The 15,796-nt window shown below is 40.7% G+C and overlaps 1 protein-coding gene across 5 annotated transcripts in view; it reads right to left on the bottom strand.

The window, feature by feature from the left end:
* Window positions 1–15,796, bottom strand: part of plch1 (phospholipase C, eta 1) — a 46,658-nt gene that overhangs the window by 17,913 nt on the left and 12,949 nt on the right. For all 5 annotated transcript variants that reach the window (XM_028419667.1, XM_028419665.1, XM_028419666.1 and 2 more), the window contains 6 exons: window positions 7,541–7,687; window positions 5,423–5,666; window positions 5,162–5,291; window positions 2,672–2,842; window positions 2,076–2,169; window positions 158–361 (listed from right to left, as the gene is read on the bottom strand). In XM_028419667.1, the coding sequence (XP_028275468.1) occupies window positions 158–361; window positions 2,076–2,169; window positions 2,672–2,842; window positions 5,162–5,291; window positions 5,423–5,666; window positions 7,541–7,687 (990 nt within the window). The remainder of the gene's footprint in view (window positions 1–157; window positions 362–2,075; window positions 2,170–2,671; window positions 2,843–5,161; window positions 5,292–5,422; window positions 5,667–7,540; window positions 7,688–15,796) is intronic.

Raw genomic sequence — 15,796 nt, 5'->3', positions numbered from 1 at the left:
AGTGAGACAGCACACACAATCCAATCCCATCAGTCATGTTCTTCACCTTTACATCTCTGCTTCTCTTCACATCTCACTATATGTTACATGCTAAAATGCCTGCCATGCAAAAACGTCACATTAACTGTTGACTGATGACGGCCTGATGTATGTTTACCTTCCACACAGCGGCACCCGGACTGTAGCACCCAGGCGTACATGTCAGTCTTGGAGTGAGAGAGGAGCTGGTCCCCGGTCAGGTAGGTGTTATGAGAGGAGGCGATGAAGTAGTTACATAGAGGCTGCTCCATATCTTGATTCACCTCATTGTGCAATGGGTTGAAAATGTCACACGTTGGACTGCGCATGAAATTAGTGAAACCTGCAGAAAAAATGCAAATGGAAGAGGGGAAAAAATCAATATAACAATAACATCTTCAACTCACACTGCTTCAGAAAATCATCATGAGACCCCACACACCCAGCAACAGACTCTTTTCACTGCTACTGTCTGGTAGATGCTACCAGACATGTTTAGCCTTAAGAGAAGAGATAAGACTTAATCAGCCAACAATGAGTGAGGATGAAGGTGAAGTGAGTGTTTGTGACATGAACATGAACCAAAACAGCATCAGTTTCCTCTGTGAGTTTGGGGTAATGTTATAAACAACACCATCCAGCCCCCATCTGTTTGCTGAGTTTCCCTATTATTAAAGCCTACTGTGTCTGCCATGCATGTCTTGTGGGATTCACTGGTGAGCCTGTTTATGTCTGATGACTTCAGGCTTCTCACCTGTCCTTTAAAACAGCCTCAAATTCCCCTAAATCACATCCCCATTTGCACGAATGAGCAAATATTACCATAAACTGATATGTTGAGTAAAGTAAAATATATATCTGCATCTCTCAAAATGTCAGCACACAATTTTCACTTCACTTATCTTCCGATTTACAACCCAATTACTTTTTTAATGTCCTGAAATAAAACACCATAACAATAAGCCTTTTCTATTTCCAGCTTCCAGCCAGCAAATTATATGATGCACATTTTCTAACAATAACATCTACAATATCTCTTCATCAGCACATTGATCTCCAGGAAAATAAAAAAAATGGACGGCAGGTGGTAGGTGTGCATCACACAGCTAGCCTTTTTTTTAAAAGGGGGGGGGGGGTAGTGCAGCGTGAAAAGGGGTGAGAGGGAATACAGCATCGTTTCATCCAGGGAGGAGGAGATAGGAATGTTAAGAGCATGAGAAATAAGAGAAGGAGCAGCAGAGGGGAGAAGGAGCAGAACAGTTACTGCAGAGGAAAAATGGAAAATGGAGGATGGGCTTAGGGTGATGTGATGCAAATATTGGAAAAAATGTTTTGCATATACAGCCTCAGCATAGAGTATTATGGTTTATGTGAGATGAATACTGGATAAAGGAGCAAAATATAGGTCTATGTTCATTTACATCTGTTTGTACATGGATGTCACATCTGTGCAAAATCCACATTTCAGACCTGCAGAGAGGGCAGCAGGCACTGGTCAGCCAGACACACACACACACTGTTAGCCTTCATGGCTCAGACGACAAGATTAGTCTTGCCCCTCCCTCATCTGCTCTCCCCCATGCTCACTCGTCCCATCTCTGTCACACTCTCATTTTCTCTTTCCCACCGCCCTCATTCTGATTTCCCAATTGTCACACTCTGGCTATTCCCTCCTCCATCATCACTCCTTCATCCTCCTTTGAGGTCATTCTTCACTGACATGAATCATCAATTAATACAACAACAACAACAAAAATGCTATACATCTCATGTGGTCTGTTTAGTATTATGGTTGAAGTGTATTTGACAATGATTTATGAGGACAATGTAGGTCCTGCTTGATTCAAGAAGGGTCTTATTAAGTGTGTGACATGATAATTAGGGCTTAATGTATTCATTTGTTTAAATATCACACAATTTTGCATGTGTGTGCATTTAGTTAGCCAGTGTGTCAATCACAGGCAACTTGAAGGTTGACACTGAAAATGTAAAATGACAGATGGTGTGACATGATAATTTACAGACAGGAAAGGTAAAATTACATTTGTTAAAATTACCTTCAATCCCCATGACGCCTGTTTGTTTGTTCTCGTCAGACACTTCAAACTTGTCAATGATTTCCGCAATGTAGTCTGAAGTCACATTAGTCAGCTGTAGGAAAATATGTGCAAAAAAAAAAAATACACAACACATTTAGACATTTTTCACTGATTTAATCTACGCTTGATGACTTCATGTGAGGAGTATGATTTTATCTTGCCAGTAATCATGTGATCATGTGAAACAAGCAGTTCAATCAGAGAACAATGTTAAATCCCAGTATCACAGGCTGGACACACAGGATGAAAATTTCATCACGGCTGTGTAAGGGGGGGAGGGGGGTGTCAGAAACACACAAAAACCCTGAGAAAAGATGGAATGAAAAATTATATAAATCAAGCCATGGGCTCCCATGACACAAACCAATTTTAGGTGTGATAGATTGTCTTAGTGGAGCAGATTCCTCTGCAGACACAGAGGGAGTTAAACACTGGAACATAATTGAAACAGCCACAACTGAAAGAGGCTCAAAGCAATTTGGACACTTCGTCATCAACATCCCTGAGCTGAGGAGGTGTTCAGCTTTGACCTGAGGCCAGCAGAGATCGCTCACCTTCTGCTCGTTGCGCAGGAAGTTGCCCAGCTCCTCTGCAGTCAGGTGATCCTTCCTGTCGCTGTACGCCATCATCAGTAGGAACAGATCCCGTCTGAGAGACATCATCTTGTAGAAGACGGAGAACTCCTCGTATGTTAGTGTGCCCTGCTGATCGTCCGTGTCTGCTTCCTGTCAGGGTGACAGACGACACAGCTCACAGTGTGATTCTGACAATGTTCACAAGAAAGTTTCCTATATCTTTTACCACACCTTCTCTAATAAGGCAAGGCTTTTTTTATTGTCACCAGTTAATGTAACAAGTCGAACCCTGGCAGCTTTGAATTAATAATGCACCACAGCCTGCATCAAAAAATCAATATTTACTGTGAGTGATAAGCCATTCAACCTGGTCAAATTAGACGACGTATTCACCTGTCATGTGTCCTGCTGTGCACATGTGTAGCTAATTGTCTCCATTTTTCACACTCACACCAGTAAGCACACAAGCTGTATCAGTCTTTATGATACAAGTCTTCCCTTCCTGGCCTCATATCAGACCAGGTGACCAGAGGACACTAACGCAGCGCCTCATTTTCTTCCCGTCACCTCGCTCTCGTCTGCTCGTCTCATATTACCTGGATCTCACCAGGGGGGTGGTGTGTGGGTGGGCCTCCACTCCACACCAAATCTAATAATACCAGCTAATGCCTCAATCACACTCCCATAATGAGTTCGCTGTGGGCTTTGGGGAGTCGATCACAGACAGAATCTACACACAACCAGCCGGATAAATCACTGTGACAAACTTACAATGCATGGACAGAAAACAAAGTGATTTAGGGTAGGAGCACATGCCGCTCTAGTGGCCATACCGCTGTCTGCCAGTGCTTAAAAAGTAAGTAAATAAAGATAAATAAAATTCTGTCTAATCTAAATTTAAAGACTAAATACTTGCAGTGTAGAATTACAATTTAGCCCATTATAAGCAAATAAAGAAAACTCACTGTGGGCTGTGAATTAATATGGGTGGAGAACACAAGCCTTGAGGGAATATTTTTATTATATCAGCAAAATTAATAACAAAATAAAACTTCTGAGAGTGGGCTGAAATAATCACTTACTGTGGTCAGTGCGTTCTCACAGGTCCCATTTATAAGTTTAAAGGCCTCATCTGTTTTTATATGAGCAATAGGTGCCTGTAACTAAGCATATAATATTCATATAATGTTTCACATGAGCTTTTAGTGGCAGACATCAAAATGTGATGACTTGGCTTTGTTTGCTTATTATGCCAGGGCCCAAAATACTGCCTGCAGAGGTTTGGATTTATTTCATAATCACGGATTATGGCTGCATATATTTTAATGCTCTAACCTATTGCTTGACTGGTCACCTGTTCACGCACCTGCAGCATAGATAGATAATCTATGCTGCAGTAAAACCCTAATGTTGAATTATAAATGAACTAAGGTACTCACCGAGAGGCTTATAAATCTTTACTAGTATAAAAAAGTTGATACAAATTTCAGTAAGACATCAGGAGGTAAGGTTAATTTATTCAGTGTAATCCTTTGTTAACCTTATCTCTTAAGCCAAATATGCATTCAAAACACCCATTGATTTCAGAACAAGAGAGACATGGTGCTAAAACACTAAAGCGCCTCAGGTTTTTGGACTCAGTCCTGCAGCCCCTCTAAAATCTGCATCACAACTTCGCCCACATCTCCTCCTTGTTTTTGTTAAGCTTGGTTTACCTTTCTTATCCTTATCTGACTGTCCTGATGATGGTTATTAGCTATTAATTGTGTGGCCATCACACTCCGGATTAAAAGATCAATCAAAACACAAACAAAAACTCTCAACAGCATAATTAGGCTATTTGCTCACCTATCAATTATGTTGAGTAAAGCAAAGGGAAGAGCCACTAACAGACGTTAGAACAGGCAGGAGATGTGAGTAGAGTAGAGTAGATGTGGTCTGTGGATTTGTGACATTACTCAATGTGACTAGTGTTTTAAAAAATTGAAGCAGCGCTCCCGTTGAACTATTTTATTAAAAAAAAAATTGAAAATGTCTCTCTGGCAAATGAACTTTGAAATATTTCTTGCACAGGTAATGTGACATCAACAACCTGAATAAGTGCAAAGTTGGTAGAGAGAGAGGAAGAAAAAGATTTTTACTACCAAAATTAGAAGAAGAAAGACACTAAGTCTACAGAAAGTTTTAATGTTATTTCTATTCTTTTCTTTTCAGCCTTTTCTTCATTTATGAAAGTATTCATTTTTAACTGTATTCTATTATAGTCACATTTTATAAATTACTTAAACCATAGATTTGGTGTATTTAATGGCATGTTTACTTATTTATTGAGTCATTCATTTATTACTTTTTATAAAATAGTATATTTATAGATATTTTTCATCATTAGCTATTTTGTCAACTATTTCCTAATCTTAAAGCTGCAGAGGCTGGTTGTAATGTTGCATCAAATGAAGAGGAATGGCTGACCTGGAACATTTGCTTGACCTTCCTGCGTGGCAGATTGACATTGAGCTTGTGAAGAAGTTGGTAGACTTCATCGATGTTCAGGAGACCGTCGCCGTTCTTATCAGCCTCCTCAAATGTCTGCTTCATCCACGTCCCACACACACATTAAGGAAACTGATGCTTCATGTGTATACATAATCAGCTGTTAGAAATTCAAGTACTTAAAGGAGTGAGTTTATAATCAGCTGATGACGAGTCAGCAATTTCCTGCTTAAAGGATATTGGTCGTGTGTACGCTGCCGCTTTGCCAGGGAGTCTTCATCACTGATTCCAGCCATCAGGTAGCGCAGGCCAGTTATCCAGGTCCTGGCCTCCTCAGCGTTTGATGTCACCAAGTCGAGGGACTCCATGTGGTTTCCATGGTACACTGTGAAACAGCAGGCCGGGTCGAAACTGCCATCTGCGTGCCGATGGAAGATGTCCGATTGACTGCCCTCAGTCACCTTGTACAGGGAATCAATGGTGACTGACAGACAGAGGAGGTGAGACAGATGAAGAAGAGATGAAAAATTAATAAAATCATCATCATAATAACATTACACATCCTGTCTCTACTGCACATGTTTTGTTCTCAAGTAACACTGGCCTGTTGTGATTAAGAATTGTCGCTGAAGTGTCAGGCATGTAAAATAGCACCAACAGCCTAAAAAAAGGGGATAATCGCCTTGCATCGCCTTTGGGGAAATAACCATGACCAAACAATTTTTACTTCCTCATTTTCTCTGCTTTCTGTCTAGAAAAAATACACAGACTGAGCAACTCCTGTAGGCTTCAGAGGGCACCACGGTCTAATCAGATTGGAGTATGAACTCAGCTATCTTTGATTCTGTGTCTTTGTTAGGAAAGAGAAACTGCCTGCAGTAATCTATGTCCTGCTCTGAATTTACACATATTACACATCACTGATGTTTCCTTATATCTGTCTGTGTGGGGCGCTGAAGCTGCTGGAGGTGTCTTATTCAATTAAAACTAAATATTAACATCAAGGGATGGTGTCATTTTTTTGAGGAACATCATTATGCTTAATTGATTGATAAAAGAATTAACAATGTGATGACCATTCATTCTGCAATTTTTCCCCAATCCAAACTGTATTTCACGATAAAGCCATCCATGTGCATTTCCCCATCACACTCAGTTCTCACATCCTGTTACATAATCTCATCTATGAAATACTGCTATGACTGAAAGTGGCAATATGGCAGCCTGGTTTTGATTGTGTTCAGAGACACATCGTGCACGCACGCACACACTCACTCACACAGAGAGAGAGGGAGAGAGAGAGAGAGAGGGAGAGAGAGAGAGAATCAAAGAAAGAACTGGGCAGCTGTTGTGTGTTTCTCTTAATCATGTCAATGGAGAGGATCTAAGAGGCTTATCTAATGCTGACAGTCAACTCACACACACACACATTGTAATTTATACACATGTAAGGACAGGTCCATAGACTGATGTATGCTTCAGTGGGTTGATACATAATAAAAAAAAAAATGACAACGATGCTTTGAGGGGGCCATGAAATACATGATGATAATCCCCTCCGAGTCAGAGCCGTGTGGTAAACTCAGATTAGAAAACTACGACCGACATTCCTGGAAATAAACATGGCTTCGAAAAAGAAAATGGTGACAATCTGCAAAAGCACTTTAGAACATGATATGTTCCACACAAAAAAAGTATTATGTGATTATGAAAAATAATTTTGGTTCATTAGAATTCAAATATCCAACCAGGCAATGGGTGGTCAGAAACTCTGGTATACAAAGCAAAATCACTGCAACCACAAATCATAAAAATAAAAGTTACTAACAGTTAATTATTTTTCTGAAAATCCAATAAAATACGTCGTCAGTGCCACATACTGCATCAACATTTCTGTGAGTTAATTGACAGCATCAGGATCTGTCTGGATTATAGCGTGTAATCCGGACGGGATTACTTTAGAAATTCAACAGCTATTCTAGCATTTTTCCAAAATGAAAATAATGTAATATTATAAGTACTTACAACTTTAGGATTTTAATTTGTTTACCCCCACATACCCTCATATCCATTTAAACTACTGTTTCACTTGAAATGATGTTATGTACAGGAAATACTACTCAGGTCAGGAGGGATGCTAGTGCAGGAATCACTCTTATTGTAATCAGAGGGTAAAGACAAATGACCTTTATGCCTGTACAGGTCAGATGCTATTACAGTGGTACTACAGTACAGCAAGAGAATTACAAGATGGGAGTGTGCATTCTTGTGTCTGCGTGTGCATGTAGCTGTGTGTGTGTGTGTGTGTGTGTGTGTGTGTGTGTGTGTGTGTGTGTGTGTGTGTGTGTGCATACTCACTCTTGGCCTTCTCACTCTTGCGTGAGGGCTTCCAGCGGATGCAGGAGCGATGTTCATCCAGGTAGAAGAGTCTCACCAGCCCTTTGGATCCTGCCTTCAGCTTTACCATCTGTGTCCCGAACTGCATCACACTCATGCATCGCTCCACTATAGCACACACACACACACAGACAAACACCACAGTCAGTGCAGCACTCTTATTAGGACACAAAAGGAACAGGTGTCAGGCTTTGATTCACATTTTCTCAGGAAGAAGTAAGGTAAAGTGTCACAGAGTCACACAGTCAGTAAAGCGGCCAGCAGCTGATGTGGGTCAGAGTCCAAACTGCAACAAAGATGCTACTATGTGAACCCACAGGGCTGCTTTTCTTTTTCTACTCCTGAGAGCGACTCAGTGAGCGAAGGCACAGAACGATCTCACAGAGAGACCCTGAATCTCTGTGTTTCACAGAGGACTGCAGGCTGAAGCAGGTGGAGGCTCAGACTGATGCTGCTAGAATTCTTTCTCAACTCTGCAGATAATTTTAGCCTTTATGTGGAAAGGTATCCACCTCTGAGATATCAGCCTAGTCTCCAATGAAAGATAGGTAAATGTTGTGTTGTTTGTGGAGCACACAGCACTGAAATGTTTCATTTATAAACTCAAAGGATCCAAATGTTGTGCTTCCCTGGAATACCCTCAGCTCTGGGGTGCAAGGTGTTGGTGGCGGCTGCTGTTGCTGTGGTATCTGTGTTAAATATCGTGGTATTTATAATTGTCTCTGCCCATCAGCTTTAACACAACACACCCACATACTGGTTGCAAACCTTATGCTTCACTGCTGTATGTACTGCACATATTATACTCAATTTCTGGCTATTAGCTATAGGCAACGGTTTGATTAAAGATACTTGAAACAGCAGAAGTACGTGGGGGAGCGGGGGAATAATGGCGGAGTGTTCTGAAGAGGAGAACAGAGGGACTGAAATGATGGTGAGAAGTGACATTGTGTTTGATTGCTTGACTGTCCAGGAAGGATAAAAGACAAAAACTTCAAACTTTTTACTTTGTATGACGGCTGGTGGCAGAGATACAGACAGGGATGACTCGAGAGAGGCAGCGAGATTTCCATCCTCATTAGTGGAATGTGTGCACCCAAGCCTATGTGTGCTTGTGGGATGTGTGTCGGTTGGTTGTGCTTTCATGTAAGCATGCAAGATATTTTTAACCTGCATCAGTAAGCACATGCTAAACCCATACTTTGTTTTGTACAAGGAATAAATAGCTTAACAACACCCTTAAACTGCTGACAAAGTGACTAATTAGACTGGCAAAGTGCCTAATGCGCAAATACTGTTAGACAGTATGTTGTTTTTTCCAGAAGTTTAGCCTTTAGGAACGACTGTTGTGCATCATTTCTTGATGTACAGAAGTAGAAGATGCATCCATTAGGAAAACATACAGTGCCACCTCTCACGAATCTCTCTGGAACTGCAATAAATCTGTGGCTTACTTGAGGACACTTTAGTTTAGTCGGACACATGCCAGTGCAAGTGGAGTCAAGTCCTTTGGGCTGCAATGGAAAAGTTCACTCCAACGACTCAATAGAAATCATGTTTATCAGCTTCAACTCTAATCACCCACAAAGTAATCAAGACACATCAATACACTTGTGACTTTTAGCCCCTTGGGCTGTATTTAAATGTAGTTGATCTCACATAATTTAGTGGTAATAGAAACAGTACTGTAGTGTACTGAGTGGTTAAAAAGTGGAGTAAAGATATGTTGTGTGATATCAGCATTCAAAACACTTTTCCTGGATTCCTGCAAGAGTCATGTGATCACACATTTACATAAATCCATCTTGCCAATGGGAAAAAAATCATGCTAACTGCTGCTTGTGTGCTTTCAAATGTCCTTATTGGCTTATGTGTAATTGAATTATTGCCTCATGAATTCATAAATCCTTTCAAAGTCTTTTTATGCAGACCGTCTTCACACGAATGTACAATCAGAAGTGGCCTTTCAAGAAAAAAGCTACACTACTGAAATAGGTTTATGATGGTGAGCTGCACATACTGCACATGCACGGCCTCACCACAGCATGCAGCTGATGGACTGCATTTCTAAACCGCACGGACAGGAGGTGATTACTGCCTAGATTTACACAAGACCGAGAGAAAACAATAAATACATCACATCTGTCATCTAGGGGCTTTTAACCCAAACATTAAATGGGCCATGAACTCCAGTATTTATCCTGTACCTGATATCTAACTAACAGCAATTAGTTCTGCTCTGCTCCAGTGTTTTGGATCAATACAGATTCTGGACAACATTCAGATATAGGCAGTAAACTCCCATGAATAATCTGAACAAATCAAAGTCTCCTACATGCATATTATATTAGTATACATATACATGCATATTGCATAAACACCAATATTTAGGGATTTTTTTGTTCCACACTAAAGCACACACATACACAGAACTATTAAAAACATGGGTGATTATCTTTAAACAAAAAGTCAGACCTGTCATAGCTTTAAAAATGCACATTTGAGTGTGTACTCGATAGACCACGCACTCAGCAGAGAGCCTGTTAACAGTCTGTCCAGAGGAGAGGTTTAGCAATGTAACAAACTATTCTGTCAATATTTGAAGAGTTCTGCCTTTGAGAGTCTCTCTCTCTCTCTCTGTTACACACAAACACACAATCCAACATGTGTATGACCTAATACATAATAAATCAGTAATGTACAGACAACCTGCCATGTTTCCACACAATTAAGTGCATATAATTCAGCTGCGCAAATACATGGGGGAAGTCTAAAAAACTGCCTTTTTTCTGGTCACATTTCCAGAAACTCTGCAGGAAGTCTGCATCAGTTCAGTAGGTTAAGGTTTTAGTGAATATTAATGGACAGAAAGGGCAGCCATTTATAATATAGCAGAGCCTCTATAATGGATGGATGTAAAGTACAAAGGATTACCAAACATTTGACATGACAAATGGCACATAAAGGAAGCAGTTCTAAGTGCAAACAGAGGGAAATGTTGGCATGATCGTTTAAAGCAGAGGAGGCCATTAAGACAAGACAACAATCACATTATACTGTTTACTCAAGACTTTGTACACTTGTAAGGACTCCTATCTGCTCATTAATAAATGAACAAGTATGTTATAATTGTGAGAATTCTTTGGAGGTGATCCTGCATTGTATTATATATCTCACAGCTTTATCAATGATGCAATCCAATAGAGGTCACTGTTATACAGTCTGTGTGTGTTTTCCTGCTTCCTGCGGTATTGATCATATGTCCACAGTATCTGCTGGTTGTCTACTCAAACTGTTTCATTAAATAAAATCCATGAATCAGACTAGACAAGCTTCAAAATCATAACTCAGGCCCAAAATATTAGCCACAATTCACCACTGGAAAACACAGGCCACTTTCCCCAGTATTCCCTTATTAGGTATGAATATGCAAAAGTGGCGGTAAGATACGTTTCATAAGAAAAAGCTGAAAGGGAATACAGACGTCTGATTTGTTTTTCATCCATCTCAACAGTCAAAACAGGGCAGCCCTTTATAAATGCAGCCCTGATATGTTCAGGTATCTCCCCTTGTTGCTTTTCCTATCTATGTTTACACTTTATTTCCTCAGGTGCTCTATCCATGCCTGCTATTCTTTGACCTTTCTGCAGGCATTCTCCAGTCACTTTACTCTTCATCAGCATGATAAGCACCAGGAGGAGTCAACCCTCAAACCCAGTTAGGGTGAAAAGCAGAAAGGAGGAAAACGGGAGGGTTAATATCTGCCCAGGAGAGGCGTGTCGGCACAAAAATCATAGATAAGAACCGCTGTAAGAAGCCCTGTATAGACCAGTGGCTGTTAAATCAAAGGGTCAGCACCTCAACACCTTCACATTTATCTCTCATAACATTTCCTCTCAAGTATACATTTACACTTTTGCAGTTCCAGTATCTATCTTGCAGAAGCTGGTGTCTTTTTAACCACACCTGGCATTTGTATGCGTTATCCCCAGACAGCAGTCTTCATGCTCTACTGTCTGAGCTTTCTTTTTGCACCCTTTCAAGGGAAGGATTTAAAAGACAGCCATACATGGCAGCTCCGCCCAGGTATGAAAAATGTGATTCCTAGCTGGGTATGAGAATAGAAAAATATGTAAAAGCGTCTAACACCCACAATTTGCCTTCCATTTCTGAGTCTTTTTCTACTGTGTGTTTGTGTTTATGTGCGCGGACACATGTTAAAAAAAAAAAAAAAACTCATCATCTCTGTCGGCGCCGACCAGACAGCAGATCAAAGCTTTGTCTTTCCACAGAGGCCGAGACAATTCAAACATATTTTAATGGGGGTAGGTGATGAAGACGCCTCTGATAACCTAATGAACAAAAGCCCGTCCTCACTTAGATCCAAACACACAGAACACCTGGCAGCAGTTTCCATTCACCGTTTTCAATCTTAACTGTCATTTTTAATCAAAGCATGATGTCACATTCCTCTCAGCCATCCCTGTAGTCTCATTTCTGTGGGAGTGTAATCAGGTAGGGCCAGTATGTAGATTCTTGAAAAGCTCTGCGTGAGTTGTCTGTGAAGATTTGGTCTGAGGGCGATGACTGGAATGGACAACAGATCCAAAGATTTATTTTAATGTATTCATAACTACATAAATTCATATTCACCAGCATCTGCCTGATCCTTCATGCACTATTCATGTAACATAAGGCACCACCACCCAACTATCCAGCCAGTTCAACCACTAATGAACCAGCACAAAACAAAACAGAGGACTGTTGTTATTTGTGTTTTTGGTTGCACGTCCTGTGAGTTTGTTTTACGCCTTTATCAAGATGCAACTGGTTAGGTGTCCACAGGACAAAATGAATTGCCTTTACACATAATTACTGCTATGGCAAGAGTTAAAATGCACAAGAACCAACACAAACTAGACAAATCTTCTCTTGCATGTAATGAGCAACAGCTCATTAAGATCTGCCTTCTGCAGGTTCAAAGTTAGGTAGCTGAAAGGGAGCAAGCCGATCAACCTTGGGGATGTTCCGCTACATAAATATGAGCTCCTGCACTGCTCCTTAGCTAAGAATAGCACCAGCATACAATGTGTTCAATGTGTTGTTTGTCCACATACATGGAATTAAAGACAATCTGCACACAACAAAAAAAGGTCTTTTTACACATGCCAGTTCCAGCCTCTCACACACAGTCATTGACTTACCAGTCTGTGTAAGCCTGCATTTCGGTGGTACAGCCACGGTGCCGCCAATATGGTATATGTTACGTGCCAGGAGGGTGCCTACAGTCAACGCAGCACACTTTTCAACAGGACTGTGAATAAAGGCGGATCGAACTTTGTAAGCAGAAAAAGCAGCGGGACCAAAAAGTGAAGAGTAAAATTCTTCCATTTTCCTCATCAGAAAAAGAAGAAAAATTAGAAGCCAGAAGCCTCAGCGTTCATTCAGCTGCACCTGTGGCTGAAACCTCCACAAAAAAAAAAACAAAAAAAACCATGCGTACTTTCCGTCACGTCAGACTTAAAAGACTCTCTAAAAAAACAAGCAAGCACACCACAACTCCTGCTCTTCATCTTCCTCTGTACTCAGCTCTGATCTGTGGCAGCACCTTCATCTGACAATCTTGTCTCTTCGAAAACACACACACGCACACACAGACACACATAAATTTCCACCTTTCTCTCGGTCATCTGTTCTCCACTCCCACCTCCTGCTTTTTCCTATCCACCTCTCTCTGATGTTGAAGAGTGCAGCTGTGTTAGCTGCCAACATGCTACACGGATACACAGGTTTCCATTCAGAATTGAACAGCATTTGTATTGTTGTGTAGTTTGTTACGTGATCATAAAGAGCATGGGAGGAGGTTAGTGCAGCAGATGTGTGTGTGTGTGTATATCTCTGCATATCTGCTAGATTCATTAGGGTCAACCGGTGTTAAACAGGGATAAGAATGATGACATAACATTCATGATAATGCACTACTAAAAGTAAGACTTAATGGCTCGACATGTGGGATGTGGGTGTGTCGCTGTGTGTGTTTGTGCTACAGGAAAAGTCAGAGACAGCACATCTGTCCTTCTTGCACTGAATGCTTTTTTTCACACAAGTGTTTCCCCTCCAGGGGGTAAAAAGTCCCTTTCACTCACGTTACATGACTGAAATTATTTCGGTTGGATGGAAAAGCCATGATATGTTTGTATGTTTGTTGTTACTCCTGTGGCACATGACAGAGGGGCAGGATGCACAGCTGGAGAATAAATAGATGGATAATCTAGGATGGCTTTTTTTGCAGACTGTGATGGAAAAGGGTCATCATCTCGCTTCCTGTCTTCAGGCAGAGGAGTCGTAAAGTGGCAGCTCAAATGGTATCTCTCCAACTCTGCACCCTAAACCACTTTTCAGCTCATCTCAGGGCAAGAGCGCTTAGAGCAGTTCACTCAAAGATATATATAAATATATCTATATAAAGGCCAGCCACTATGAAGAGGAGCCTGACACAATAATTGTTTAAATAGAGATAATGGCTCATATTTTGTGTCAGTATTTCCTTGAAGAATCCATAAAAAAAAGCTTGAGGGAGAAATTCAAACTCTTCTTACTGTCACGACTTTGCATAAATGAAAATGTGTGAAGGTGGCATGCTTGACAGGTTGTTGGTTCATCTGTGGGTACTGGATCCCTGCAAGGGGAACAGACTGTACACTGGGTGACGGCTGTTCTGTTATAAATTTGGAAGGTAAAAAAGTATTTCACTTGAGGACATGGCATCGAAACCTCACAGTCGTCTGACAAAGTTGGGCCTACGGTGAGCATCAGTGGTCCTAATTCTTGAAAGGTGTTCTCTACAAAAGGCAGAAGCTTCTTCAAAGGCAGAGTCTTCCCTGTACAATCATTTCAAAGTAAACATTGCCATCTGTCTCTGTATTATTGTTTATCTATATGTAAATGTAGTAATACCGAAGCTTAGAAAAACACAATAAAACATCACATCCAATCAAACCACAATAAAGTCTGTTTTTTGGATTAGAAAATCAGACTTTAAACATGATAAAGCTCATCTAATCCCATTATAACTTCTTTTCACATGTACTCCTGAATTTGGGTTATGTCATCCAGTCTCTGTTTTTGCTGTTCCTCTTAGGACATGCAACAGCTTAGGAAATTAAATTAGTCAGGCACACAGCTCTGTGACAGATGATGACTTCTGGATAAATGTGTGGGGAAATCAGGCTGTACCACGGAGGGATGAATGCTGCTAGCACATTTGTGACAACACTGAGTTAATGCCTTGGCAAAAACCACATTCTGTCACCTGCTCCATCAGCGTGACGGCCAACAACGTGACTGCTGTGTGGTATAAGTATAACAACCATAACCAAAACTGAGCAAATAGTGATCAATTCATTTTATCTTCTTGCTTGTTTCCGTTCAGGTTGATGGCGGCCTGCAGCATGTCTTAGGTAAGAGCAGGTAAACTGCCTGAATCTGGTGTCAATCAGGACTAACATAGAGAGACACACACATTCATACTTGTGGGACAGTTGGAGTCTCTAATCCACCTGATGTGTCACTGGAAGAAAACCTGAATGGATGCAGATAACGTGCAGGCACACACAGTGCGCAGCATGCCGCCACAGTGCCTTATATGTACCGCCAACACTACTTCTACCTTGAGGAAAACCCTTGTCTCCTTTGTTGGTTTTAAATGTTTACTTTAAAGGAACACGCCGTTATTTGACTTCTTCCCAAAGCAAAGATGAAGAGATTTATAGCACTTTCTTGTACATGATGCTATTGTAAAGTGAACATCCAGTTCACTGAGCAGAAATACTGAAATCCAGAGGAAATAGCTGTATAAAGGTTTAAGAAATCTTAACCAACACTCTTTCTGATAGTAAAAAGTAAAAAAAATATATAAAATCTAAGATATATTTATATTGGATAGGGAATACTGGCAGTAAATATGATAATTCAAATACTAGGGATCAATGGCCGAACTGTATATACCATGAAAACAATAAAATTCCTTGGTGAAACTGATAAATGGTTCCATGCTCCATGCCTAAAGTGACAGCCAACAGCAGTGTTTCTTCACTATTAGATTCACAGAACCCAGACCAAGTCCTAACTATTGGCCCCTAGGGGATACATTCAAATCCAAATACATTTTAAAGCAAACTAATTACATGACACCTATATATATAGGCCATATTATTA

This window comes from Parambassis ranga, chromosome 13, assembly GCF_900634625.1.
Source record: "Parambassis ranga chromosome 13, fParRan2.1, whole genome shotgun sequence".
NCBI classification, from domain to species: Eukaryota; Metazoa; Chordata; class Actinopteri; family Ambassidae; genus Parambassis; species Parambassis ranga.
This window is presented reverse-complemented; position numbering and strand designations above follow the sequence as displayed.